The sequence below is a fragment of the Spea bombifrons genome, chromosome 9 (assembly GCF_027358695.1).
Source record: "Spea bombifrons isolate aSpeBom1 chromosome 9, aSpeBom1.2.pri, whole genome shotgun sequence".
NCBI lineage: Eukaryota > Metazoa > Chordata > Amphibia > Anura > Pelobatidae > Spea > Spea bombifrons.
In genome coordinates, this window is record NC_071095.1 from 22,268,124 (window position 1) to 22,294,492 (window position 26,369).

The 26,369-nt window shown below is 47.4% G+C and overlaps 2 protein-coding genes across 2 annotated transcripts; both read right to left on the reverse strand.

Annotated features, from left to right (window-relative positions):
* Nucleotides 1-1,540: 1,540 nt before the first annotated feature.
* ITGA10 (integrin subunit alpha 10) lies at nucleotides 1,541-16,839 on the reverse strand. Its single transcript, XM_053475049.1, has 30 exons — nucleotides 16,715-16,839; nucleotides 14,578-14,689; nucleotides 13,345-13,454; nucleotides 12,871-12,959; nucleotides 12,169-12,283; nucleotides 11,951-12,078; nucleotides 11,343-11,491; nucleotides 11,009-11,159; nucleotides 10,761-10,926; nucleotides 10,448-10,521; nucleotides 9,227-9,371; nucleotides 8,989-9,137; nucleotides 8,651-8,794; nucleotides 8,326-8,529; nucleotides 7,897-8,027; nucleotides 7,439-7,605; nucleotides 7,153-7,295; nucleotides 6,678-6,788; nucleotides 6,414-6,499; nucleotides 6,176-6,317; nucleotides 5,936-6,028; nucleotides 5,587-5,663; nucleotides 5,277-5,366; nucleotides 4,925-5,009; nucleotides 4,451-4,564; nucleotides 4,274-4,360; nucleotides 3,935-4,048; nucleotides 3,036-3,131; nucleotides 2,509-2,622; nucleotides 1,541-2,263 (listed from the first exon to the last, which is right to left on the reverse strand). Exons 1-30 carry the CDS (start codon nucleotides 16,764-16,766, stop codon nucleotides 2,195-2,197), a joined length of 3,507 nt encoding a protein of 1,168 aa, XP_053331024.1. The 5' UTR covers nucleotides 16,767-16,839; the 3' UTR covers nucleotides 1,541-2,194.
* Nucleotides 16,840-22,119: 5,280 nt separating this feature from the next.
* Nucleotides 22,120-25,939, reverse strand: LOC128504378 (toll-like receptor 2). Its single transcript, XM_053474413.1, has 2 exons — nucleotides 25,864-25,939; nucleotides 22,120-24,685 (listed from the first exon to the last, which is right to left on the reverse strand). Exons 1-2 carry the CDS (start codon nucleotides 25,937-25,939, stop codon nucleotides 22,173-22,175), a joined length of 2,589 nt encoding a protein of 862 aa, XP_053330388.1. The 3' UTR covers nucleotides 22,120-22,172.
* Nucleotides 25,940-26,369: the final 430 nt, after the last annotated feature.

Below are 26,369 nucleotides of genomic sequence, written 5' to 3' on the forward strand. Positions count from 1 at the left end.
GCAATGAACGATCAGCGTGACTTATACGTCGCGACGAACGATCAGCATGTGACTTATACATCGCGGCGAATGATCAGCGTGATTTATACATCGAGGCGAATGATCAGCGTGACTTATACATCTCGATTAAATTATCAGTGTGACTTATACGTCACGACGAACAATCAGCATGTGACTTATACATCGCGGCGAATGATCAGCGTGACTTATACATCGCGATAAATGATCAGCGTGACTTATACATCGCGATGAATGATCAGCGTGACTCATACATCGCGATAAATGATCAGCGTGACTTGTACATCGCGATAAATGATCAGCGTGACTTGTACATCGCGATAAATGATCAGCGTGACTTATACATTGCGATAAATGATCAGCGTGACTTGTACATCGCGACGAACGATCAGCATGTGACTTATACATCGCGGCGAATGATCAGCGTGACTTATACATAGCGATAAATGATCAGCGTGACTTATACATCGCGATGAATGATCAGCGTGACTCATACATCGCGATAAATGAATAATGTAAGTCGAGGCAAGCAACAATTTTCTCTCCCTTCTTCACCCCCCACCCTTATGAAGGCTGTCTGAATCAATCAGCAACTTAACAATAGCGGAGCAATAACTTTACGGGGAGGAATAATCAGGCAGATCATCAGAACAGGTGATCAGCGATGGCTGAGTACCTATTTAAATCAACAGAGGGTAGGGTTTTCTCGGCAGCTGGTGGACAAATCGTCCACCAGCTGCCGTATTGTGAGTAAAGTCTCGGAGGGCTCTGATTGGAATAATCCGTGTAATCTCTGATACTTCGAGGGTCTTTCTTACTAGTAAGTAGAGCTTGGGACAGAGATAATGTTTAATAAAATATTTATTTACAGAAAAGTACAAAAAGAATAAAAGACCAAAAAAATCTTCATTCTGACAAAGAATATTGGGGGAAAAAGTTGGAGATAATTCCTAATGACCACAAATCATAGCGATGTTACTGAGCTTTTTAAGACCTTAGAGGGTCCTTCTACGTCTATCTGAAGAAGGGACCTCTGAGTTCGTGGTCTACCATGGAGAGAAACATTGGTCCAAACTGGCAAAGAATGGGCAAGATGTATCAGACTAGCTGTGATCCCCAAGGAGACTCTGGGGCAAAGTCGTAAGGCCAGTACCAATTAATTGGATGCTGCTTCTGGTTGGACCGTCACGATGATAACAGGAGTTTTAGAGCTTTACGGCCACAATCTCTTTTCATGCGCAAGAGTGAGACCTGTGAGTGTCCCCCACCTCTGACGTCCCGTCTTTGGGGGCCGTCGGGAGATCTGTAAAGCTTGTGTCGCGTCTTATTTTGCGAATACATTGTCTTTAGAAAAGTACCACAAACGGCTGAAATGTATAAAACTGTTTGATGCCAGCGGAGCCATTATTATTATTATTATTATTTAAGAAAAAATAATGGCATTAAATTTTTTGCCCAAAAACATGCATACTGGGTGTTGGTTCAAGCAGTAGAATTTGTACAATGTGTGAAACGTCTGATAACTTAAAGGAATATTAATCGATAACAGGAACACCTATTTAAAGGTTCTGCCCCCTGTCCTGTTTTATTTGCCCTGAACGCATTTGTTGACCGTTTGATTTTGTGGAGGCTACTTGTGATGATGATGATGATGATGATATCATGGTAAATATTAGGATGTTTAGCCCAAAACAGTTGAGAGCAGCATCAGGGCATCTCCTGGTGGAAGGAAAGGCCACGTTCTGTCTGTTCCTGTATGTTTTACCCTTAGTGTCCCGTTGCTTTGTTGCGGTTTCTCTTGTGCGATAAACAGGGAAATGTTGGTAGGCGGATGAACCTACTCCTTCCCGTCACAGTTTTCCTTTGTCACCAGGAATTCCAGATAAATCTTTAGCTCATGACCACAGTTTGCCAGCAGCTTTTCCCTCCAGGGGTTGGTCTGAAGGTATCTCACCTGCTTCTTGCAGAGGTCTTAGCATGAGTCGGTTTCGTAACGAACGTCCGTCCTTGAGAAGGACAATTCTTTTTACAAAAGTTCTTCATGTTAGATAATTAGGTTTCATTACTGTAAAATCTCAGTAAGTCCAGACAGGACTGTCTGGGGGGGGGTGGGGGTCTGGCATGGAGTCCACATGATAATCTTGGTGAAGAAATTTTCATCTTATTCTCAATGTGGTCATTGCTCTTCCTTATCGGACTCTACTTTCTCCTCTTCTCCTTGTGTCTTTCTTGTAAAGAATCCCAGCTAGAAGAGGAGGAAAAAGGAAACATTGTAACTTGGATGTGTATGAGGCAGGTGCAGCCAAGATGCTGGTCTCCATCGGTGGCTCAGCATGTTCCCTCAAACAAAAGGACTGTGGATTATGGAGATGTAGGACCACATTTTGATTAACCCTGTTTTAATAGTGGGCCAGTCCCTCCAGTCTGGGATATCCTGGTATTTCTGTAACTACAGTCATAGTTATTGGGGAGATGGGAATGGGTACTAACCTTCCACAGAATGAAGATGATCAGAGCCAGGAGAAGGAGGCCCCCAATGACGCTCCCAATCAGGATCCACAGGGAGATGGAGAGGAGAACCGGCTGCAGGACTTCCAGGACGCTCTGCAGGGGACGAGAAGAAGACACAGTCTGATAACCTGCGTCTGGTTTGCAGATAACTACAACGTGGCGGAATTCGGACGGGCCGCCCCGTGCCGCCACGCTATGAAACTTCTACCCCAGCACCCTGGATTGGAGGAAAGGGCAAGTAACAGTCCGATAAATCATTCTGGTTTTGTAGCACCAGAGGTTAACAGTTTGAGGCTACCTGGGATCTACAAGGTCCACGTCTCCCCACCGATTGTCCTAAACATGAAGCAGTTTGAAAGATTCTGTTTTGAGCTTATTCACTAAACTGTGATTTGCTTCTGTGCCACGTGCCAAGCATTACCAGAATAAATATATGGGTATGTTTGCGGGTTAAGTTGTGGAAAAGAATAAAACAGATGATGATTTTTCTTTCCAGATTTCTTTACCTCTCTCCGATGTCCCCCGCTGTCCGTGAACAGGATCCCATCTTCGTTTAGGCGGAGAGTGAACGTACTGACCACTTTGATAGAACGGAACTTGGCCTGTACGGTAAGGAATGGTGAGTTCATGATGATTCTGTCAAATATAACGGTGATTTTGGAGCATAATATTGTAATTAAGCGTTTTAGGCACCTGTGTAACTCCTGCTCTAGTTGGAATCTCACACGCATAGCCGATCAGGTGCCTTCTGGGGATTATCATGTTATATGTAAAATTAGGTATTTTTAGGGTTCTCTGTTGAATTATGCAGTGCCCGACACAGTGGGTTCTTTTATGAAGACGCCCCCCCCCCCGTAAAGTGACAAATTATGCACTGCGCTGTGCTTTGCTCGGGGGTTCAATGGGTTAATGGTACCAGCCAGATCCTTTTAGTTTTTTGGGAGAGGATATGAGATCATTGTTTCCCAAAGAAAAAAAAAATCTGTATTGAGTGAGTAACAAAGGAGACCATTGTCAGAAGATACCATGGCCGCTATTCTTGGAGTCTGATGGCCGGGGTCTGTAAGAGAGATTACCGAGGACGCTCACCAACCTATGGATTACCTAAAAGCGTGCTTTTTGGGGAAACAAAATAGGATTTAATATAAAACAGGGGATCTAACAATGGTCACCTCTACACTCCCTCTTACCTTATGAACGTCCATCCACTTCCGCATTCCTGGCACCTACCTCTAGACGACCTTCTCATTAAATGTCCATCATCTGCTCGTATACACTACAGGTACCAGTTCTTCCTCCCAATACCTACCATCCCTTTCCTATTGTATTCATTTTAATACAAGCGTCCCTCTGTAAGTTAACACCGATTGGTATCGGGGGTAGTTAGAAGGAGACCTTCACAAACCTTTGCGAAGAACTGGTTGTGAATGACGCGTAGTAAGGATATGGACAGGTCGTTGTTCTGGTGAAGCTTTGGGATGAGGCAGGTGATGGTCTCGCACCAGCTGTTACTGCAATTCTGAAACGGGAAACTGGAGCATTAGTCGGGACCTAGCGCCCGCCGTGCTATAGATCAAAGACCCCACAACCCAACCCGAGGGTGAGCGGCCACGTCATAAGATAAAAACCCTAAATCCTTCCATCTCAAAGATTATGAAGAACTTAGAGCAGAAGTAACGGCTGACTTAAGGTAACTTTTGAGCACCTGGTGTTGCTATCTCGCCTCCGTTCTGCGCGAACTCACCAGGATCGCCGTGTGGAGAAGGTCTTCCTGGTGAACTGGAGCTACTGGTGTTTTTGGTTGGGTCACGTTGGAAAAAAAACACGTGGCCTGTAGGGAACGGACGGCAAACGTTTATTGACAGAGCTGTCAAAGCCTGAACTCGGGAGACCACGGCCAGAGGAACCCCCGGTTTCTTACGTTATCGGCAATTATCCTGGAGACCGTCAGGAAGTAGGAGCTCCCGTGGGCCATCGCCGGGGTACGGATCTGCACTGACGCATTGTGGATCGGGTAGCAGCCGACATACTGGACCTGACCAAGAGAAACCAGCAGGTACATTGACGACATAAGAAGCTGTTTCACTGCCTGTGGCCGCCAGGAGGCAGCAAACTCCTACATTTCTACCTCTGCCCGTTAGATACGATTCTCTGTGTTTCCTCTCGGGTGTTGTTTATAAGTAAATCTGCCAACTATTGCCAACCAATGCCAACTAAATCTATCAAGAGAGTCCTCTTGTGGTCTTCAAAGCAGAATATATTTTGGAGGAAGAGGCCATAATCTAAAACAAGAGGGTCAAGTGTGATAAGAACACTCGCTTCACTTTTAAGGATGAGAGATAAGCGGGACAGCCTCCCAGCAGAAGTGGTAAAGACCCTACGCATTTCACTGTACCTTGAAATTCGTTCTGAACTCTGGACCTTGCTTGTGGTGGAACGTCCAAGCCGGCTGAACTTCATATCGGTTCAGACTGGACTCGCTGCAGATCAGAGAGACATAAAACCCCGTCGTGTTAATAGAAGCGGAGCTGTGACTCACCAGTTCCACTGTACTTACTGGCGACTGCAAGCTCTGGGGACTAGCAGAACTTTATCGAAACCGTAGCTATCCCCCCAGCTAGAGATGGCCTTTATTCTGACAAAACTCTGCTCTCAGGAACAGTTAATGGCCAAACAAGCCCTACCCCGAGTTCTTAAGCCCGACTTCATCCCGCACGAAGCTCTGGGTCTGCGCTTTCCATCCTCACCTCAAGATGAAGATTTCGGGCTCGTATCGGACAGATGCTAAAAGCTCCGCTGCGTTATCGTGCAGAGTCTCGTTCATTTCGGTATTATCGCTGCCAGAAAAGGAAATAAAACGGAAACTGTTGCAACAAGGGAGAGAGAACTCAAAGGGGAGGAATAACCACGCCAATTATTGTTTCATATAGCGCCATAAGATTCAGCAGCGCTGAACGTAAGAAGGTGACATACAGAAACAACAGGTGAGGAGGGCCCTGCTCATATGAGCTTACAATCTAGAGGTTTTTATCATAAGTATATGCGGAGTGGGCTTACCTGGTGACGTTAAGTTTGATCTGCATGCGATTCAAGAGAGTGGAGCAGCTCAGCTCAAACTCTAAACCAAAGGAAACCTGTAAAGAGAGGAAGGCATGGCCTCCTGAGATGCATCTTCCCAATGCCTTCAAAGAGTGGACTGGGTAGGTCTTGCTATTGCGGTGAGAATTCAGGATTTTGTAGGTGTTTTGGGGGTGGGGGGGTTGACTTATAGAGATACTTAAATAGCCACTTGTAGAAATAAAAACTCAAAACCTGTCCTTTGCTGTTTATTATACCGGTGGACCATGTGATCTGCCAGGCCTCGTACCCATTCCCCGATGGAATAGACTGAGTATATCCGCCTTACCGATGCTTTGGACTTGAGAACAGGATAGCTGACGCTGCAGAGCCGCGTGTCGTTGGACAGAGCCGTGCACTCCACTTTGTTCTGGGTGCCTCCCTGTAATGCAATAAGGAATATCAGTTCTTTCCCCGTTGGGTTTACTCTACTGGACCGACGAGAGACCGAGCGGACGAGTACAAGCCATTGTCTTCTCTTCCTTCTCCGAGTAACCAGACTGCCTTCTGCTGAGTTTGGGAGACTTACCTTTGTAGAAACGCTGGAGAAGAGGAGGTTTTTGGAGAACCAGACCCTTAGGCTGGCGTTGTACGCGTTCTCCCCTTTGTTCTTCAGCATGATGTCCACAGATACCTTTTTCTGGTCTCTCCGGACGATATAGGGCTGGTCCCTAGAAGATGAGAGAAAGAAAAACAAAAGAGGACCGTGTGTTAAATAAATGGACCCCATCATGCCATGGAGTATTTAGTTAAGACCAGGTGTTCACCTTGGTAGAAAGTTGTGCCAACGAGCCCTGAGGACCAGATCTGCGGTGCACTCGTTGTCTTCGCCACAGTCCTTGAAGAACGGAACCTGAGAGACATCATGGAGACATCTTCATAAAAGCTCACCCGGCGAGATAATGGCCACCAGCGGCTAAAGCAACCCGTATGACCTCTTCCAATGTCTTTATGATGGTGTATAAAGGCAAACATGTGGCAGGAACATGTGATCGGATTACGGGTGGAAAGCTTTGGGTCGTGATGCTCACCAGCTTTTTGACAGTCGAGGGACATCGGTCATCCAGCACCGGGCTAGACTCTATATCGCTCAGATTGAATCGCAGGAGAACCAGAACTGGCCTCAAGTAGTCAACAGTTTCCTGCGACAAAAGAACCAGAACGCAATTAGGAAGGTGATGGCGCAGAGGACCTATTAATAATTTAACACTAAAAAGGATTTTATGGGGCAACACACCAAAAAACAAAAAACAACCAGTAATTTTAAGTCTTTAGCCACATCTTAAGACTTCAAAAAGAACCAAACTTTTATAGCAGAAAAGCATAGGCAGACTAGACGGCCAGTTGGTATCAGATTCTACATAAACTTTTTTCCCAAGAATGGAACCAGCTGGGGCTGCGCGATTTCAACAAGAAGCTTTCCTCGCAAGCAAGGAGGTTACTCGATCCACCTCGGCTCTTAAAACGCGTCCGTTGTAAGCAAGGTCTGGTAGGACGTGAACTCACGATGACATGAAAGCCGAGGGTCATGCAAGTGACTTTCCCCGCGGTCACCCGGATACGCTTGCTTAATTGCTTCTGGCCGTTTTCATCGAATACCGCACGAGAGGTGATCTTTCGATCATCCAAGGAGAGGTTATAAGAAAGACCTGATGAAGTAAAAGAAGAAAAGGGACCTTAAGGTTCCATGGACCTACGATCAGAAGTGTAACAAGTGCGTCGTCTGTGACAAAGTAACAAATCGCAATCGTTTACAGAGATTGTAATCAGTGAAGAAACGTCGAGTACCGACCGAAACGGTTGTCCCATTTTCCAGGCGTCTTGGAGGTGACGGAGAAGCAGACTGTGATATTCAGGCAGACGGACTCCTTGCCGGAACGGTGGCAGGACTTCTGCACCATGTTGATGGAAGAAGGGTTTGTCAGCATGGATGCGTTGACCCGGACAATGCTCCTCGACCTACAGGTTAAAGACACGATTAGCCCCGCTGCAGAAGGATAGTTCCTGATGTAAGAAGTTCTGGGATACAATAACATCTATCAATCTATAACATGATAGGCGGGTAAAACGGTGAAACTTTTATATTCATTGTATCATTGTATAGTAGAGTTTTGAGGCTACTTAGAACATATCACTTGAAAGCAAGTTTTACGGAAGACTTAACACATCAGAAAAGCAGAGTAATAATTATACGTTCAATGGGCCAGACCGTTGTTATGACCTCGTAATATAAATTTACGGTTCCAGTACCTCAACATGACAGCAGCTCCTTGGCCGCCAACGGTGAGGTCCACGAGTCCGTCTCCATCCAGGTCCATCTGTGCGCTCACGCTGCGCCCGAAATAGCTGAGTCCGAGGTGGAAGGACGAGGCGTCGATTCTCTGTTGATGATGAATCGAGGAATGGGCCAAGACAAACACTGACCCACGCCGGGGTTCCTAAATTATCCCTTCTGTGTAGCCTAAATGCTCCTGTGTGTCATTTTTGGTTTAGGTTGTGCCCCCCTCGCCCCTGTTTTTAACTCCCGCCATGTTCAATCTGTTAGCTTTTTTTATTCAGCTTCCAGCCCACTAGAAGAAGACAACGAAGCCATAACGCAAACCGAACTGACTTACACTAAGCGTGGCAAGTTCTGAAGCCAAATCGTTTGTACGGCACATCACTTTGGTACAATGTTACCTGTTTGTAGGCTGGAAGGATGGTGTTGCGGTACCCGTGGTAGATATACAGCGCCCCCCTGTGGTTGTCCTCCAGCGGCGCGCCCACAACCACATCATTTAGTCCGTCATGATTTAGATCTGTGGCAGTCGCCATCGAGTATCCGAAACGCGAGTCCTGGACCTTTCGGTCTGCGTGCAGCGTGCCGTTCAACGCTAGATGTAACTGAAAACATTAAGAAACGGCAGGTAACCATAGAACGTCCTGGAATCATATACCAGGATAATGGACTCACGGACAGACAGAATGACAGACAGAAGGAAGCCTCGTAGCCTCCCGGTCTCACCTGGCCGACCCTGTAGATATAAACCCTTCCTGATTCTTTATTCTGTGGCCCCAGGAACATGGGAGCCGCCACGAGCAGAACATCTGTAGCCCCATCTCCATTAACGTCGACAGGGCACACTTCGCTGCCGAAGTAGGAGCCAATCTGCCGAGGAGGAGGAAAAAGACAAACAGAAGAAGATTTTATAGCAATAGAAATGATCAAAATCTGAAATTCTGGTTTTTAACTGGAGATACACATTCCTGATTATTCTTCCACGCAATACACATTTCAAACTTTTGATCTATACACTTTGCCACTTAAATCACTTTTAATGACCGGGGTTCCGTGGCACCAACCTGTTCGCCCACCAGTGCTTGGGAAATGGATACTTTGCCCACACCGGACATCTCGAAAAGGATGACTTTACCCTTGTGTTTAAACCTCGGGGCACCGGACACATACAGAACCTTCCCGTTCCGCAAGGTGATGGAGGACACCGTGTAACCTGCGGGGTTGATAATAACGTTCAAATATTAGAGGCATTAACAAAATACGTCGTGGTGGAGATTTGGGGACTTTGAGTTAATGGTGTACCCAAGTAAGCCGCGTGGTTCTTTATCTTTATGGGGAATTCCTTCTCAAAGGCGGCACGAGGAGGCATGATACGGCCCCGGCTGGACTCCTTTAGCACTGCTCCGTCCCAGTCGTACGCACCCACGGTCCCAAACAGAATCCCGTCCTGACGAGAGAAAAGAAAGGTCTGAGAGAGGGAGGACCGATATGGCGGCTTGTTACAGGGAGGACCGATATGGCGGCTTGTTACAGGGAGGACCGATATGGTGGCTTGTTATAGGGAGGACCAATATGGCGGCTTGTTACAGGGAGGACCGATATGGCGGCTTGTTACAGGGAGGACCGATATGGCGGCTTGTTACAGGGAGGACCGATATGGCGGCTTGTTATAGGGAGGACCGATATGGTGGCTTGTTATAGGGAGGACCGATATGGCGGCTTGTTACAGGGAGGACCGATATGGCGGCTTGTTACAGGGAGGACCAATATGGCGGCATGTTATAGGGAGGACCTGTATCTTCTCTGTTTAGTAACTAAATACGCACTGACCTGTGAAATGTATTATACCTGCTGCTATTTAAAGTAGTATAGGTTGGCTAAGTGGCCATCTAATGCTTTTAGGTGCTAATATTTACCTGTGGCCAAGAATAAAGGGGTAGATTTCCTTTTGACCCCAAAGGAAGCCAGTTTGCGCGGTTATCAGATCATCGCATTGGGAAACGTGTTGATTTACTAGGATTTGAGGATAAAATCCCGCTCCTCTGGGGTATGGAGCAGGTCAGGGGCTCTAGACGGAAAGGATCACAGAGGTACCGTTTATACCCCTGAGTGGCGGGGCAGAACGGCCTTTTTGATTGGGATTGTGTAAATAAACACAATTAACACAGAGCTACGCGGGGCTTCCTTTACCAGGAAGCTGTCGTCAGGGCTCATTCTACAAGATGGAAAATATCTGACACGCAATCAAATCCGAGCAAGGAAAAACATATATGTTTGCAGAAGGCGAGGGCAGCGAAGAGCGACGTATGTTTTATTTATTTTAACCACATAGATTAACCATTTGGGGCCTGGGGCACATGTATGGGAAGACCACCATAACCTTTCGCTCTAACGTCTGTTGGTCAGCACGGGGACAACCCTGGGCACCGTCCGTATCTCGGAAGGCTTCGAAGATCTCCTCCTCCCAACTCCGCCATTCCTCGACCCGTATTCACGTTCAGAGAGTTCGTCCACGTCACTCACCTCTAACATGTGCATGGAAAAGCCAACCTGCGACATCTCCAGCTCAAAGGAGCTTTCATTAAACCCGAACGTCCCTGCCGAGAAACACACCGAAAATAAAAAGATTCCGACCGTCTACCGCCAGCCCACCCGCGGCCTGGTTTCCGGCTGTAGAGTTAGTGTTGGTTTACACAATGCAGCAAACAAAGTGTGTTATTTACATTGTACGCATGATATGTACATCGCTGAGCATGCCGAGAGGGGCCAGCTCCTTGCACGTGTTTTTTGAGACCAGCTGTCTTTAGATTTCGTGTCGCGTTCTTTATCATTTTACCTTCTAAGCTGAATATTCTGTCCCCTAAAGCATCTACGATGTCGTTGAGAGCAGCTTCGTCCGTGACGTTAAAGAAATACTTCTCGTCCGGGTCGCTGGCGATGTATTTGATCTCGTTGATAAAGGAATTCGGATCCTGCTGTCTTCTCATATAGTTGCCCAAAACCTGTAAGCGAGAAGCAACGGTGACGTCATTTTCATCGATAGCCCATTTTTTCTGTTGTGGATTTCACGTGTCCGATGCGTACCGCGATGGCGTATCGCGTGATGTCACGCTTCTCGCATTCCAGTAGCGCCGTGGGCAGTTCGTCTCCGTCGTGGGATTCTCCGTCTGTTACGACGATGAGGAGTCGAGTGGCGTCTTTCCGCCCGCCGCGCTCGGGGCTGAACGCTTCAGAGCTGGAATAAGAACGGGAATAGATGTTGTCATGCTGGCTCATCACCCAGAATTTGATTTGCGCCGTCTCCGAAGCCCCCCCCCCATTTATGTTGAGTGAATAAATATGAAGTTGGAATGGAAACATTGATGACGATGGACGTTTCTACTCTACGCGCTCCATAGAATAGAACTAAACGGCCCACCAGGCTTTGTGTATGGCGAACGCTGTCCGCGTCTCCCGGCCCTCTTGCCGGCTGATGTTTTTGGCTGCTTCCACGACTTCTTTGGAGGTTGTAAAGTCCTTCAAGGACCATTCATGGACAGCTACTTCTCCGTACTGCAGGACCCCGACCTGTCCGGGGAGAAAAAAGAGAATGTGGCCATTGTCGGAAAATTAGACCAACATCAACGTCCACCAACATCAACTGGGGATATGCAGCGGGCTCAGCCAGGCCTGTGGACACGATCCTTCTCCAAGCTCGTGTTCTGAGGCGATTGTGCTACCCTAGAGGCATTTTTCCCCAAACCTGCGCGTGTCACCGTTTCATTTCCGGATGACGTTGGCTTTTCCCAGCTGTGTGTGGTTCATGCATAAACTTCCATGTTTGTGTAACAATTGTGCAACGCTCAGCTGTTCAAAGTTATTAACGCTGAATGTAAACCACAGACAGGAAAACGGCTTGTATCGTATAGAACCCCCCTCCCAAAAAACTGCCTGCGTCGTGACATATTGTTTGGTCAGATGTCCCCGAGGTGGAGATGAAGAACATGCGCCTGGCCACACAGGCTGTGCCTCCTGCCCAATACTGACCTGGATCTGATCCGGCCCGATGAAGAACTTGCTGAGAATGTTGCTGAGGAAGTTCTGCACCTCGTACCAGGGGTAGATGCTGTTGGACCCATCCAGCAGAATCACAATGTCCAGGTAGGTGGAACATCCTAGGAGAAGAGACTCATGGTCCGTAAAAACCGGCCGATGTATGAAGAACATAGAGAACCGCAAAGATGGGCGGCTCCTCTGCTACTCACTCTGCGCCGTTGGAGCTATGGTTTCCGTCGCCTGGAAGGTTCCGTCGATCCGGGTGCAGATCCCGGTACTGAACATAGAGGACCCACATTCCTGAGACCAGAGAGGGGCACAGGCCTAGAGAAGACAACCATTAGACATAGTGGCCTCCAAGATGGAGAGAAGGTCTCCGCAGCAGCTGGAGAATGGGCATCAGAGATGGGGCAGATGGGTTTTAAGTACCCCAAGAAGAATGAGTAATAGGAGGAATGCCTAAAACAGGACATGGATACCCAGGGGCTACCTGATCCCAAGCTTCTATTTACATTTAGCTTCTATAAACCCTGACTTGTCTGTTTACCCAGAACTCCGAGGATGTTTTACCTGCGATGACCGGAGCAGGCGGTGTTGCTTATTTTGGCAACTATCCCCTAGCAGAGCTCAGCACGCTGCAGAAATGCCTAAAGCACCCCTACCCCCCACAATACTGCCATCCAGCATTAACGTAGAAATGCCACAGATGTCCTCAAGATACCCCTCCGGGTTCCTAAACACTCTGGGTCCCCCATCCTCCCACCATGCCTTCTTCTCGGCCCACGGGCAGCCAGTCTGTTACGGCCTATTACTCGGGGCGAGCCGGGTTATTAAAGATGTCAAATATCTGCGTTTACCAGGCTGATCCTATATATATATATATATCAATTCCTGGCGCAGAAAGCACTCACCACGAATCCACCCTCTGTGTCCTGGGTCAGCGACATGCCGAAATGCATGTTTTTGATTTCTTTGGAGACATTCCTGAGGGCGAGTTCGCCTTCGATGGGGATCCAAAACCAACGGAAACGGGAGACGGAAAAGCAGACGGGGCAAGAAGAAACGGGCAAAAGTGCTTACTGTCACAATACCGATAACACAAGCCAAATATCTGCCCCCCCCCCCCCTGCGGTGAGCACCCAGGCCAGCTTGACCGTTCAAGCCTTTAATAAATTCCGCTGGTGTACCATTCCATGAATTGACTACTCCATCTGCGAGCTCCTTTCATATGGATGTAATGTGATCGTAAAATAATTCAAAATTAGGTCAAGATGGGAGCATCGATCTTGGGTTCCGGGTATTAAAGTCTGGCTACAATGTAACCATTCGTTATGTTCTATGCATGTGATGGGGTAAGATGAAGGGGCGAACCCACTAGAACATACCCAGGTTGACCTTGGCGCATGTGGAGTTGGCCTGGGCGCCCACGCTGCATCTGTACACGTCTCCTTGTCTGTTCCCCGCGGAGCCGTCCCACGGAGCCCCCACCAGCACCCTGCATCAGAGAAATGGGGTAAATCAGGCAAAAGTCAAACAAGCGAATGCTTCCGCCGTTTTAACGCAAAAAGTAACAAAATAATAAGTAATGCGGTACGTGGAATATTTGGGGCAATTTGTGGCTAATCTATTTGTGTTTTCTTTTCGTTTTCTATCTCTGGTCTGCTGATCCCATTTGGCCGACGCGTTAGAATCACCGCTTTCCAGACGGAAGTCATTAAACAGTTAGCATGTGGAACGCGCCATGACCAGAATCAATGATTGTTACTGAGACAGTCGATTTCCTCCGGCCCGCTGTGCTCTCGTTCCCGGACGTACGTGGAACTTTCTATTTTCTTTAGAATGTTCCAAAGACTCAAGAATACCAAGTGTAACAAAAAAAGAGGAGAAGATTCTCCGCCGATACCCCCAAAGCCAGCATGGAACACGCGTCCTTCGCAAGTCCTCGTGGTCCTCCTCATAAAGCCCGCAGCGTGCGCGATCCGCGCGATGTGTAATCCAGATGTGACCCGGACCGTCATGGATCGATCCCCCGAGGTCCACCCACTCCCTGGACGTGGCTCACAGGACGTGGGCTCCATTAAGCCCCACTTGCTGTCAGACTCATTAGGCGTTTGGGGGTCTTTCGGGAGAAGTCAGAGCGCCGGTAAGTTTTTTACCAGACGGGAGAAGAAGAGCCGCGCTCCGTTGCCGTGCTCCGTGAAGTTCATTACTTAAGGGCACTTTCTGCTAAATGGATCTGCAGGAAGGGGGTCGTTAAAATAAACGGGGAGCAGAATAGCGGGGGGGGGAGTTCCTCAGTGCCGTCGGGCCGTGGTTTGGACGAGGCGTGGAGGATCTAGTATGGGTTTCCGTGGTGAGACTGGGAAGGTGGGCTGGGGGTGAGTAGGACGGGGGTCTGGATGAGCGGAGCATTTGTGAGACAAACAACCAGAGATTTGGGGCAACTGGACATCGACCCCGGTCTGGGTAGGGGTGAGAGGCAGCCCCCAGGCTTAGGGGTCAGGGCAATAGGCAGCCCCCAGGCTTAGGGGTCAGGGCAATAGGCAGCCCCATTGGGGTCGGGGGTCAGGGCAATAGGCAGGGGTCAGGGGCAGCCCCTCTGGGTTGGGGGCGCTTACCATTTCTCCCCCTCAGCTTCATGCTGCAGAACTTTATATCCAAACTGCGCTTCTTCCGGCCCCCGGAACACCTGTGGCCTCCTGGTGTCGATATTGAAGGAGGAGACCAAGCCTTTGGGGGAAGATCGAGAACAGAAAGTGAGATCTGAACATCTACCACATCTGCTGGGCACCCGCTCCATGTATTTAAGGGAACTCAGAATCCTCCAGCTTATGGCTGATGGCTTTACCCCATAACTAAAACAGGATCATCTGCAGCATAAAAAGGATCAGGAAAGACTGAGGGAGAGAAGAGAGAGAGGGGATAGGAGAGACATTTAAATACGAAGACAAAACGTTACAAGAGACTTAGATGCAATGTAAGATTTACTTTACTGAGAGCGGGGTAGATAAGTGGAACAGCCTCCCAGCAGAAGTGGTAGAGGGTAATACAGTGAGGGTATCAAACATGCATGGGACAGGCATACGGCTAATGAAAGTAAGACGTGATTGATGAATTAGTGTTATTATTTGGGTGGGGGTGTATGTTTGTGGCTGGCATAAGACCCCCCCATAGACACAGACTCTCTGTCCCGCTAACCCCCCCCGCAGGAAGCTCTAGTAATTATGCCCCGGGTGGAGTCCGTGCCTCCGGCCCTCGCGAGTGGACACGCTTAGACAGGGCTATCCTATTGTGCAAAAGGCGGTGCTATTTCCATTGAAACCAATGCTGATTCCTCCATACTTCTGTGTACATATAGCCCCTGTGCCCTATATGATGCATACCGCCCTCCTCCTATCTAGGAATTACAGTAATAATATTCTACATATATACTGGACCAATCAGTCAATAGTAGAGAGATCACTTAATGGGGAGGAATAATCATGCATGTCCTCAGAAATAAAGATGGCTGCCCTCTCCCCGGGATACACGCAAGGTACGTTTCCAATACTTCATCTGTAAAGACCGTTATAAAGGATTATGGAGTGGTTAACCCTTTAAGGGGGGATGCCAGCAATGCAGGGTGGTGGAAAATTCAAAAAAAAAGACACAAACTGCCATTATAATTCTTCAAAATAGTAAATTACAGGGTAGGCTCGGCCCTAAATACAGGTTGTGGGCCTATAAATATCTCAGGGTTCAGGACTTCTCGGCTGGGAGGCGGGTACAGGCTGGTACATTGTGTTATGTGAACATTCTAACCATCCTGGATACATTGTTACAAACTTCTGTTTTTTGTTTTTTTATGTATTTATTTTGATTTAAATTTAGAATTCTTCGGTAAAAGAAACATGTCATCTCTTCCCCAAATAATATTATTAATAAAAATACGCCCATAAAATATGGAATAAATGTTTTTAAAAATCACACATTCTGGGATGCAGAATTTAAATTAATTGGTAAAGAGGGGGGTTTATTTTCCCAATTTCATGCTTATTAACTACAATTATTCCAAAAAATAAACTTTTTTTTTAGCAGCCTCACGCCTCAGTCCCGAATGTGATAGCGACCCCTAGGGTTAATTTTACTGATTTGGGCACTATTACCCCAAAATTAATTCATTTTACAAGAAATATCCCTTTAAATTGTTATTTTAAAAAAATTATATAAATTCCAACCGTTAAACTGTAACTGAAATAAAATAAATAGTAAAATCTCTTTAAAAAAAACCCATGAAATCTGATTCTGCTCTTACAGCGCTACGGAATATGATGGCGCTATATCAATCAATCCATAATAATAATATTTATAGACATATATATATATATCTTTAGGTACTTCTATACCATGCGCTGTATCAATAGTCCTGCGTTACCTCGATAAAAGAAAAACGGACATTTACTACCTTCCAGTACATGCTAAACAAAATTTCCAAATTAAAAGAAACAACATTAAAATTTAAAAAAATATTTAAAATTGAAATTTGTAAAAAAAAAAAAATTATAATAAAAAATCAGCATTTTCTTAAATCACCGTTTTTATTTTTTTTCCGGTAAAAAGTTAAGATACAGGCGCCTATGGGGAAATATGTTCTGCCAGCCACAAATCCCAAGTCAGTTTAACCCTTCACGGTGGAAGAGTCCGACGTGCATGGGGAGCGGGAAGAAAGGGTTAATTAAGCCAGCAGGACAGATGGACAGAGGGAAGAGGTCTTACCTTGTCTGAGCAGGAGAGAGAGCAGCAGAAGGGGGTATTTGTGAGACTCCATGGTCTTAGTAAGCGGAGGGAAAGAACCCCCCAGGATTTCTGGTGAGGGGATGGGTGTATCCACCACGCCACAAGCTCAAAGCTCGCTCTGTCCTCCGCACACAACACTTATTCCATCCCGTCTCAGGGAGAGGCGTCCATTGGCCACTAAAAATAATCCTGGTTTTTCTTGGCTAACGGGACAATGTTGCAAAACTTCACAGCCCAGCAGAGGCACGGCTGCTAAACAAAGAGTGTAGGTACATGGAAGAGCCTTCCAGCAGGGGTGGTGAAATATTTTTTAAAAAAATGTGAAGGGTAATCCAAATGCGGAAAATGGGCTAAATTCCCGAAAAAAAAAAAAAAGGGTTCAGGCACGGTGAGGGTTAATTAAGTTGAAATAAACCTGTATAATGTGAGGATGGGTAGGCTGGTAAATGGGAGGGTCGGCCTGGGCATTTGGCGGGTTTCACATTCTGTGGGACGGATGGCAGCTGTACCCAGATACTCAGCATCACTCTGTAATGAATCATGTGATACTCGCTCCGCGCCGTGCGAGCGTGAAACGGGTTTAGCTAATCGTTCCCTGCCGCTGATTATGGATATGCGCTGGCGCTTTATTTCTATCAGAAAACAATTATTTTCATACCTTGGAGCGCAAAACTTTGGCTTCTTTTTGATTGTTTTTGGCTACCTGTCTGTGATCTCATTAGGTTTATCCCTGATCCGGCGTAAAAGAGGTTACCTGTTGTGCAGCGCTACGGAATATAGAGGAGCTATATAACAAAATAAATAATAATAGTACTCTACACATGCCGTCTGCTCCTGAGTCGCAGGGGTTAATGTAGGCACATCCTGCGGTCCAACATCAAAAGGGTTACTGTATGTATGCCCCTCCACTAGTGTGAAAGACCTTACTGTATGCACACCGCCTGCCCTGGCATGAAAGGGGTTACTGTATACACATCCCCTCCTCCAGTGTGAAAAGGGTTACTGTATGCACACCACTTGCCCTGGCATGAAAGGGGTTACTGCATGCACATTGCCTGTTACTGTATGTATACTCTCTGCTCCGGGGAGGAAGGGGTTACTGTATGTACACTCTCTGCTCCGGTGAGGAAGGGTTACTGCGTGCACATTGCCTGTTCTTACATAGATGACGTTACTGTATGTACACTCCCTGCTCCGGGGAGGAAGGGGTTACTGTATGTACACTCCCTGCTCCGGGGAGGAAGGGGTTACTGTATGTACACTCCCTGCTCCGGGGAGGAAGGGGTTACTGTATGTACACTCCCTGCTCCGGGGAGGAAGGGGTTACTGTAAGCAGAGTGTGGATATGGTTATTATAATAATAAAGACTTAGATTATTAACCATGTAAAGACTGCTTTCAGGACTGTGATAAAAAGGCTAAATGGTTGACTGTTCTTGAGAATCCAGGGCTGTTAGCAGCTATGCATATGGGCCAAACATGAAACCTCAGCAGTCTGCTAAAATAGTAAAAATCAGACTTTCCACAAAAAAACCCCCCCATAAAAACCCAAAGTGCATGTAAAAGAACAACAGAGCCACCCAGTGGCCAGTTTCCAGTACTACACAAAGCCGCATCACCACCTACATACCTGACTTGGCTCTGCAGACTGCCACAACTTTCACTGGCAAATAGCGGGTTAAATCGGCATTTTTATCAATTGGGTTAAATGAATTTATTGCGCACGTTGCTGTAAATAACACACATTCTCCTAAACGCAGAAAAAAATAAGAAAAAACTTTTTTTTTTTACGTTTTATATACAATTTATAGCGCCTTCCTCCCCAGGTAAGATGTTTTCTGCTGAAGTATACCGCGGCACTTAAAGTGTTAATCACTATTTGTTTCTACATTGAAATTTGAATAATTAATCAGATTCTATAAAAAAGCCCCCCCCAACAGCTTGGCTGCCGACAGCTTGTTTACCGACAGCATTCCAAAGTATGACATCATTTTTGTGGTTAAAAAAGTGCCGCTTATCTGATAAATCCGCCTGAATAAATATTTTTCGGACGAGTTTTTATGAGCGCAGGCGGTATTTGCTCGGTGAGGTCGTTACTCTGCAGGATTCTAGTATTCAACCAAATTGTTGCTTTTCCATATAAATATTTATTCTGTTTATTATTATTATTATTATTGTGATTATACGCACGGAGCGGCGGCGGATTCCGGGAGGTGGATTTATTATGCAGAGGGGACTTTGGGGAAGGGTTGGGGGTTTTTTTCTTCTCGCGCTTGCATTCTATGAAAGGACTTGAAATTTTTACGATTTGTGGTTTTTAGTAAGTCCCCCCCCCAACTGACTCATTGTGAATGACAATTACCCGCGGGGTTGCTATTCATCATTAACCCCCCCCCCCGGCCACATTTCCAGGCATTATTATCCTTTAAATAGTTTAAATGCTCTAAAATATATATAATAATCGCCAAGAATCCCTGTCGTTTTGTTGGACGTTACCTTTTATTTAAATTACTTATTATTCCGCCCCTGAGAATTTTATATTACGGCTTCTAGCAAACTCGCTTTTCTTGTTCTTCATGTTCTCCTCCGTTAAACGGAGCCCCGATTTCCGTGCGCCCTCTCCCCGCATCCCTGTTCTCCCTGCCCCGTTTTATCGAGTCCTCCTGCCCTTCTCTCCAAGACTCTCCTCCCTATCCCTGGGTGCTTCAGACGCATCCGTGTGATTCCCAGACAGACGCTCTGGCTTCTTAGAAACTCGAGATTATTAAGGATTATTCCTCCCCGCTGGATAAGAATGTGATTGGACGGTTCGGGTCACAAGGGAATATCCTTAATGGCATCCTTAATATCTGCATATTAATGAGTTCTGGCCACGCCCACCCCCTTCTATATATATCTCGGTTATTGCCTCCTCGTGTTCCCCAAATCCCGTTTCTCCTCCCGCCCCATTGCCGGGGACCATTTACGCCTCGCACCCTCGGGGCTGAAACGTTGGCGGCCCTGGCTGGTCCTTGGCACCTTTATAAACACAATCACCCGCCCCCCTGTCCCTGGAGCGGCCCCCGGCTTCTGGCCCCTTGAAACTCATGGGGGCTCATCGTATGGTCTCCAGTTCCTATGACATCATAGCCTCCTCTTACATCAAGTATATGTGGCCTCTTGCAGCAAGTGCTCATTCTAGGACTCCATTTTTCAAGGTTATTATTATTATTTACTGTTGTATCGCCATCATAGTCCGCAGCGCTGTACAACGGTCACATTATAATATTATATCTTGAAACCCCAATTCTTCCTCCCCCGGTTAGCGCCTGATCTTTCCCCCGGATTGCGTAACAAGAAGCGGCCCTCAGGGCTCTCCAAACCTTTAGACGCTCCCCGATCGATGACCGCGTTGGCCGGGGAACCGCTAACGATTATTCTCGTGTCAAACAATGAGGTATCCCACGGCAACGATCGGCCATAACTTATTAACCGGACGGGGGCTCCTGCGGCCGGAAGAATTATTGACCCGAGGCACGGACTTGGTGAACTCGGCAGCCGGCAAACAATTACTGGAATTTTTTTCTTATTAAAAAAGGTTAATTATTTCCAAAAAGTTACTTTCTTTTACAAAAAAGATCATCACCGTTCCACCTTCGCTTAGCGGCCCTTAAATCGACTGTTTAAGAAGCTGCCCCACTTGACGGATTAAAGTACCGGCCCGAGCCAAGCTTCTGAAATTCCTTTCTTCGAGAGTCACTTGAAAGCAAGGAATAATTCATTCAGAATGTATCCAGCTCCACGAGGGGGAAAGGCTTAGCTAGAATGGAATGTATCAAGAGTGGTAGATAAGTGGAACAGCCTCCCAGCTGAAGTGGTAGAGGCTAATACAGCGGGGGAATTTAAACAGGCGTGATTCTTTTATGAGGGAGCCCATAAGTAAAAACACGTGGATGTCATTATTTGATAAAAGAGATGATAATTTCCTTGCATGGGGCCGGATGATGTCATAGCCGACGGACTTTGTGTATTATATCTGCATCTTGACAATAAAATAGCTATCGCAGGTTACACAACAGACCTGCGTGCATTGTGTGTCCAATGTGTGTCCCCGCGAGTTACGTGCGCAGCGCAGATAAGGCTGTTTGCCGTAGGAAAGGCTGGAAAAAAAACATAGCAAAGGTCCCCCTTTCCAGAGCAGCGTGGAGAGAGAGTCTGCTGCGTGACAACGGGTGCTGACAACACCTGCGCGACTGTGTGTGACGGGACAAACAGGACGTGCCACCTACACAACCACCCAACCACAACGCTGCGCCAAACCGACCTTTATCCCAAGAGCTTACAGTCTAGTGATATAACAGGAGACCCTGTCCCAAGGAGCTTACAGTCTAGCGGTATAATAGCAGACCCCGTCCCAAGGCGCTTACAGTCTAGCGGTATAATGGCAGACCCTGTCCCAAGGAGCTTACAGTCTAGCGGTATAATGGCAGACCCTGTCCCAAGGAGCTTACAGTCTAGCGGTATAATGGCAGACCCTGTCCCAAGGAGCTTACAGTCTAGCGGTATAATGGCAGACCCTGTCCCCAGGAGCTTACAGTCTAGCGGTATAATGGGAGACCCTGTCCCAAGGAGCTTACAGTCTAGCGGTATAATGGGAGACCCTGTCCCAAGGAGCTTACAGTCTAGCAGTATAATGGCAGACCCTGTGCCAAGGAGCTTACAGTCTAGCGGTATAATGGGAGACCCTGTCCCAAGGAGCTTACAGTCTAGCGGTATAATGGGAGACCCTGTCCCAAGGTGCTTACAGTCTAGCGGTATAATGGCACTGTCCCAAGGAGCTTACAGTCTAGCGGTATAATGGCAGACCCTGTCCCAAAGAGCTTACAGTCTAGCGGTATAACGTAGGGCATAAATATACAGTGACGGGAAGAAAAGACGCAGGCTGTTAAAGGCATGAGATTTGACAACCAAAAAAGTTATTTTTTTTTAAATCTTTATAAAAAGTTAAATAGAACCGAGAAGAGACGGATCTTCAGTAAATGTAACAGCTTTTGTTTGTTTTTTTTGACACTTTTTGTTGAAACGTCATGAATTTTCAGATTATTTCATATTAAGTCCATAAAGTTAATATCTGCCACTGCCATTGGTCGGAGGCACAACCGACCCCGGCGAGGGGGATTTGGTACTTTTTTCCCTTCACTGTCCAGCAATTTTTTAAAATTACAATTTTTTTGAATTTTGTGCTTAAATAAAACAGAATATTCCCAGCATGCACCAGTCCGCCCCACCATCATCATCAGTTACTTTCACAGCGTACTAAACAGAATATCCTCATCGGCAAGCCTGTCCCAAACTGGAGATATAGGAACATTGCTTGGTGGTCTCACGGTGGAGACCCTCACCATACAACGTCACAGGTGATGAAATGAATACATTGGGAGACCCTAGTTCTTCGGGGGTCACCCACCAGGAAATATTTTGGTGCTGCCTGATGAGGTAGAAGCAGCGGAGGGCTCTGGCTGAACGTCCACCGTGGTTTCGTTGACCACGGAAAGACCGTCCTGTCCTACAGAAACGGGGTTTGCTTGACCTAGAATAGTCTTCAGCTGGACCCAAAAGAACTGCTGCCGGTTCTGCTCAGGAGGCCATTCCAGATAGGTTTTGGTGTTTAGCATTTTCCGTAGCCTGTAGAACTTTTTGGGCAGATCCTCCAAGCGGATGTCCTCCTTGACCACCAGGATGACATCGTCGAACGCGTGGCCGATGGCTCTCTGGTGGGCAAAGTACAGCTCGTAGTTGCACCACTCGCTGTTGACAAAGCTGCGAGACAACACAAAGATGACCTTGCGGCTGTTCTCAATGTTCTCGATGATGTTGTCTATGATCCATTTCCCGGGTAGGAAGTCCCTTTCGTGTATGCACACGCTGTAGGGTGGAGTGGAGCCCTCCAACCGTGGAAGCAGCACCCCCCTAACCCAGTCTGCGTCAGAACAGCTGTAGGAGATGAAAGCATGGTAGTTGTAGTCTTTGCTGTCGCCATTTTTTCTAGAGCGGTATTTTGACTGAATAATGTGACACGTGGCCCTCAGGTACCAGGGAACATCAAACTTCCAGCACAACAACATGCAGATGATGACCAGCACGGCCGTCACCGAGACAGATATGGCCACCACCAACCTCACATCACACTGTAGTTGGCTAGGGCTGTAGTGCTCAACCTTTGTGTCCAGGAGGTACTCTGGGTGGTAGCAGTAGTAGCCATGTGGCCAATCGATAAGCGATAAATTGCTATCCGAGAGCGTCTCCCTGATGAAGGCATGCAGATCACAGGTGCAATGGTAAGGATTGTTTCCTGCACTCAAGTGTTCTAACCGGTACAAATGCTGGAAAGACCCTTTGTCGATGACGCCAAAAGAGTTGCCTTCAAGAGCCAAGACTCGGAGGTTTGGGCTTTTCCAACCAGAGGGTATGAATTTGATTTTGTTGTTACTGAGAATAAGTTCCCGCAGGTCCAGGGCCCGGTTGAAGTAAGTCATGTCTAGTCGATCCAGGTGGGAATTCGACATGTCCAGATATTGTAGAGTTAAAGGCAAGCATAGGAAGACGTTTACCTGCAGTAGGTTGCCCTTCAAACTCATAGAGGTTATTGTCGGCGTCCATGTGCAAACCTCACGAAGGCCTCCGATTCTGTTAAAACTAAGGTCAACGACGGAAAGCTTTATCCAGCTGGCCGTCAAGAGAGAGACGGTGTTGAGGCTGTCCAAAAGATTGTTACTGGCGTTAAAAGTGGTGATTCGGGGTAACATTTTATAATTGCACCGTGGGTTGTAGAGATACGTTCCGAGGAGACGGTTTTCGGATATGTTCAGGGCCTCTACGTTTCCCATTTGGCCCCAAGCGTCACAAGGGACAAAATTGAAGTTAACGTTGATGATGTGCAAATTAACGATTTTGCTGAACCAGGTAAACGTCCAATCGAATCGTAAAATATCCGGGTTGGTAACATCCTTTATGACCAAGTTGTTCAGCGACAGATCCTCGATTCGCGCATCGGTCCAGTTGGAGTTTGGAGAACGGGCGAAGTCGATGGACAGCAGCAGGAGGTTTCTGATTGAAGACATCTGAACGTTCCCCAAGACCAGTCGAAGGAGGTACTCGTTGAATTTCCCTCGAAAAAACACCAGCTCATGGGTATGGACGTGCGCCAGGCCGGAGAATATATCCGCGCCTTCCATGTAATAAGTGAACTCAAACAAATTGCGGAAACGGATGGTGTTGAAGGACTTCCCGGCCAGGTCTTTCAGGATGAGCGGCAGAGCCTGTGCGTGGTTATCCAGAGCCATGTCGAACCAGAGAACGCTCGTATTCACGGCGGAGAACGCTCCGACTTCATAACCTTCTAAGCTGGACTTGGTCTTCAGGGCAAAGCGATTCAGAGCTATATCCTTTATAGGAGCAAAGTCACCTTTCAAGATTGTCGGGATCAGTGGGCCGCCGATGGACAAGTCCTTTAGGTTCACCAAGTTCTTGAACACATTCCCGAGGGTGGCATAGGTGTAGAAGTTATTCGACATATCGAGGACCTCCAAGTACTTCAGAGGTTCTAGAAGCAGAGAAGGCATCTCCGAGAGGGTGTTATTAAACAGACTCAGGTTCCTGAGATGCACGTTCGAGGCGAACGAATCATTGTCTATCGTCGAGATGTTGTTGAAGCTCAAGTCCAATGAGCGTAGCTTGGCGTAGGCGTAGAAGTCTCCCGTTCGTATGTTCCTGAGCCTGTTGTACGAGAGATCCAGCACCTCCACGTCACGAGGGAGAGTCAGCGGAACTCGGTGAAGCTGCAGCCCCTTGCAGTTGGCGACTTTCCCTTCCTGGTCAACGACGCACGTGCCTTCTACGAGAGCGATGGCCACCAGCAAGAGAGAGAGCGAGGTCCCAGCGGGGTGAAACATATCTGTGGCCGTCACATGCTCTAAAAAATAAATAAAAAAAAGAAATATAAAAAAAAAATATTACGTCTGCCAAAAGGTTTCATGTTTCCGTAGCGACTAGTTTTTGTCCCCGTAAATTTAGCTTTTTGCTTATAAAGCTCGAATATTTAAAAAAAAAAAAAAAAGTTTCTAGGGAAAAGTACCCAGCGAGGGTTTGTTGACTCACCCAGCAGGTCGCATTATGGGGTCACCTAAGCTCCGTCCGGGGCGAGAGCTCCACGTAACGGGGGGATGGGTGTGGTCTAAAGGTTTCCGCCCCCTTCCCCCTCAATGACACATTTTTCCTAGAAAGTAAAAGACTTTGGTAATTCTCGAAAATGAACTTCAGGCAGGGAATACACTAATAAATCATCCATACCTCACTGTTCAGTGGGACCAGTCCCTCTCCCAAACCCCTGATGCCCCTTATTCCATAGCGCCGTACAACGTAACAACGAGTCGGGCTTGGAGTGAACCGTCTGATCTCTGGAAGGAGAGCGGCGGAGGGCAGACCTGTTAGCGCCTCGGGGGGCCGGAGACGAGGGTTTTGTATAACAAAGGGAACTCGTACGGCCAGTTTATCCGGACACGGCACTGACACCCTGCGAACGCTGCTTCGGTGTCCCACCAAACGCATGACAACGGCCTCTCCTGCCTGCAGGCGTGTTACCCGTGTCCGACACCTGTGGTAGAACCGCAGCGGAACCAATTCCAGGCCCTGAACGGCCCTCATTGCACCCCTAATGCTTTCTCACGTTACCTTGCAGCCCGCTTTATAACACTCGAAGGTAAAGTCTTACTTTACTGAGAGGGTGGTAGATGAGTGGAACAGCCTCCCAGCAGAAGTGGTAGAGGGTAATACAGTGAGGGGATTAAACATGCATGGGATAGACATACGGCTCCTGAATCTAAGACGAGACCAACGACTGATTAAGGTCTTTACAGCAGGAGAAACGGACGACTAGACGGGGGCCGAATGGGGCCGATCTGCCTAACACTATATCCCAGCGCCACGGTATATGATGGTGCTATACAAACCAATAAAGAAGAAATACAGGAGGATGATAACATTAAGTTAGACTGTCAGCTCTCCGGTACAGAGTCTACTCCCGTACTCCTGTACTCACACTGTAAAGCGCAGAGTACATCGGCTACCCTATAGAATTATAAGTGCACATACGTGTTGAATGGACGGAGACGTCACATGAAGGGGGCTCTGGAACGGTGGTCTCTGGGGCGTCCTCGGGGGTCTCCATGCGTGCGTATCTAGTGTGAGTGTAAGTGCGAGTGAAGGAATGCGAGTGGGTGTGTGTGAGACAGGATGGGGATTGAATAACACTGCTGTGCGAATTTGGGCTTAACCCTCCGGCTGCCAACAAGCTCATCAACACATGGGCTTAGTCCCTATGCAGAAAGGGACCCTGGGCATTAAGGGTCCCCAGTATAATAGAAATGGGGGGGTGCTATACAAGTACAGGTTCCGGGACTCAGAACATGTGTGGCCAGATCTTTCTAGGTGTTCTAGATGCTAGAAGAGCTCCGTCGCGCAAGCACAAGCCTTGTATCCGTTTGCAGACGGGGCCCCGCTGACCATCACAGGCTGTCTGCAGCTGTTCTTACCCTCCGGCATCTGCAGGAACCCCCCTCCCCAGGATAATAGTGCTATGTACTGTTTATATAGCGCCA

Coding starts and splice junctions, on each gene's coding strand:
- ITGA10 (XM_053475049.1), bottom strand. CDS start 16,766: ATGGAGTCTCACAAATACCCCCTTCTGCTGCTCTCTCTCCTGCTCAGA. Junction 13,455..14,577: donor GAAGCTGAGGGGGAGAAATG/GTAAGCGCCCCC, acceptor TCTCTGATGCAG/GGTGCTGGTGGGGGCTCCGT. Junction 12,079..12,168: donor CATAGCTCCAACGGCGCAGA/GTGAGTAGCAGA, acceptor CTCTTCTCCTAG/GATGTTCCACCTACCTGGAC.
- LOC128504378 (XM_053474413.1), bottom strand. CDS start 25,939: ATGGAGACCCCCGAGGACGCCCCAGAGACCACCGTTCCAGAGCCCCCT. Junction 24,686..25,863: donor CGTCTCCGTCCATTCAACAC/GTATGTGCACTT, acceptor TTTATTTTTTAG/AGCATGTGACGGCCACAGAT.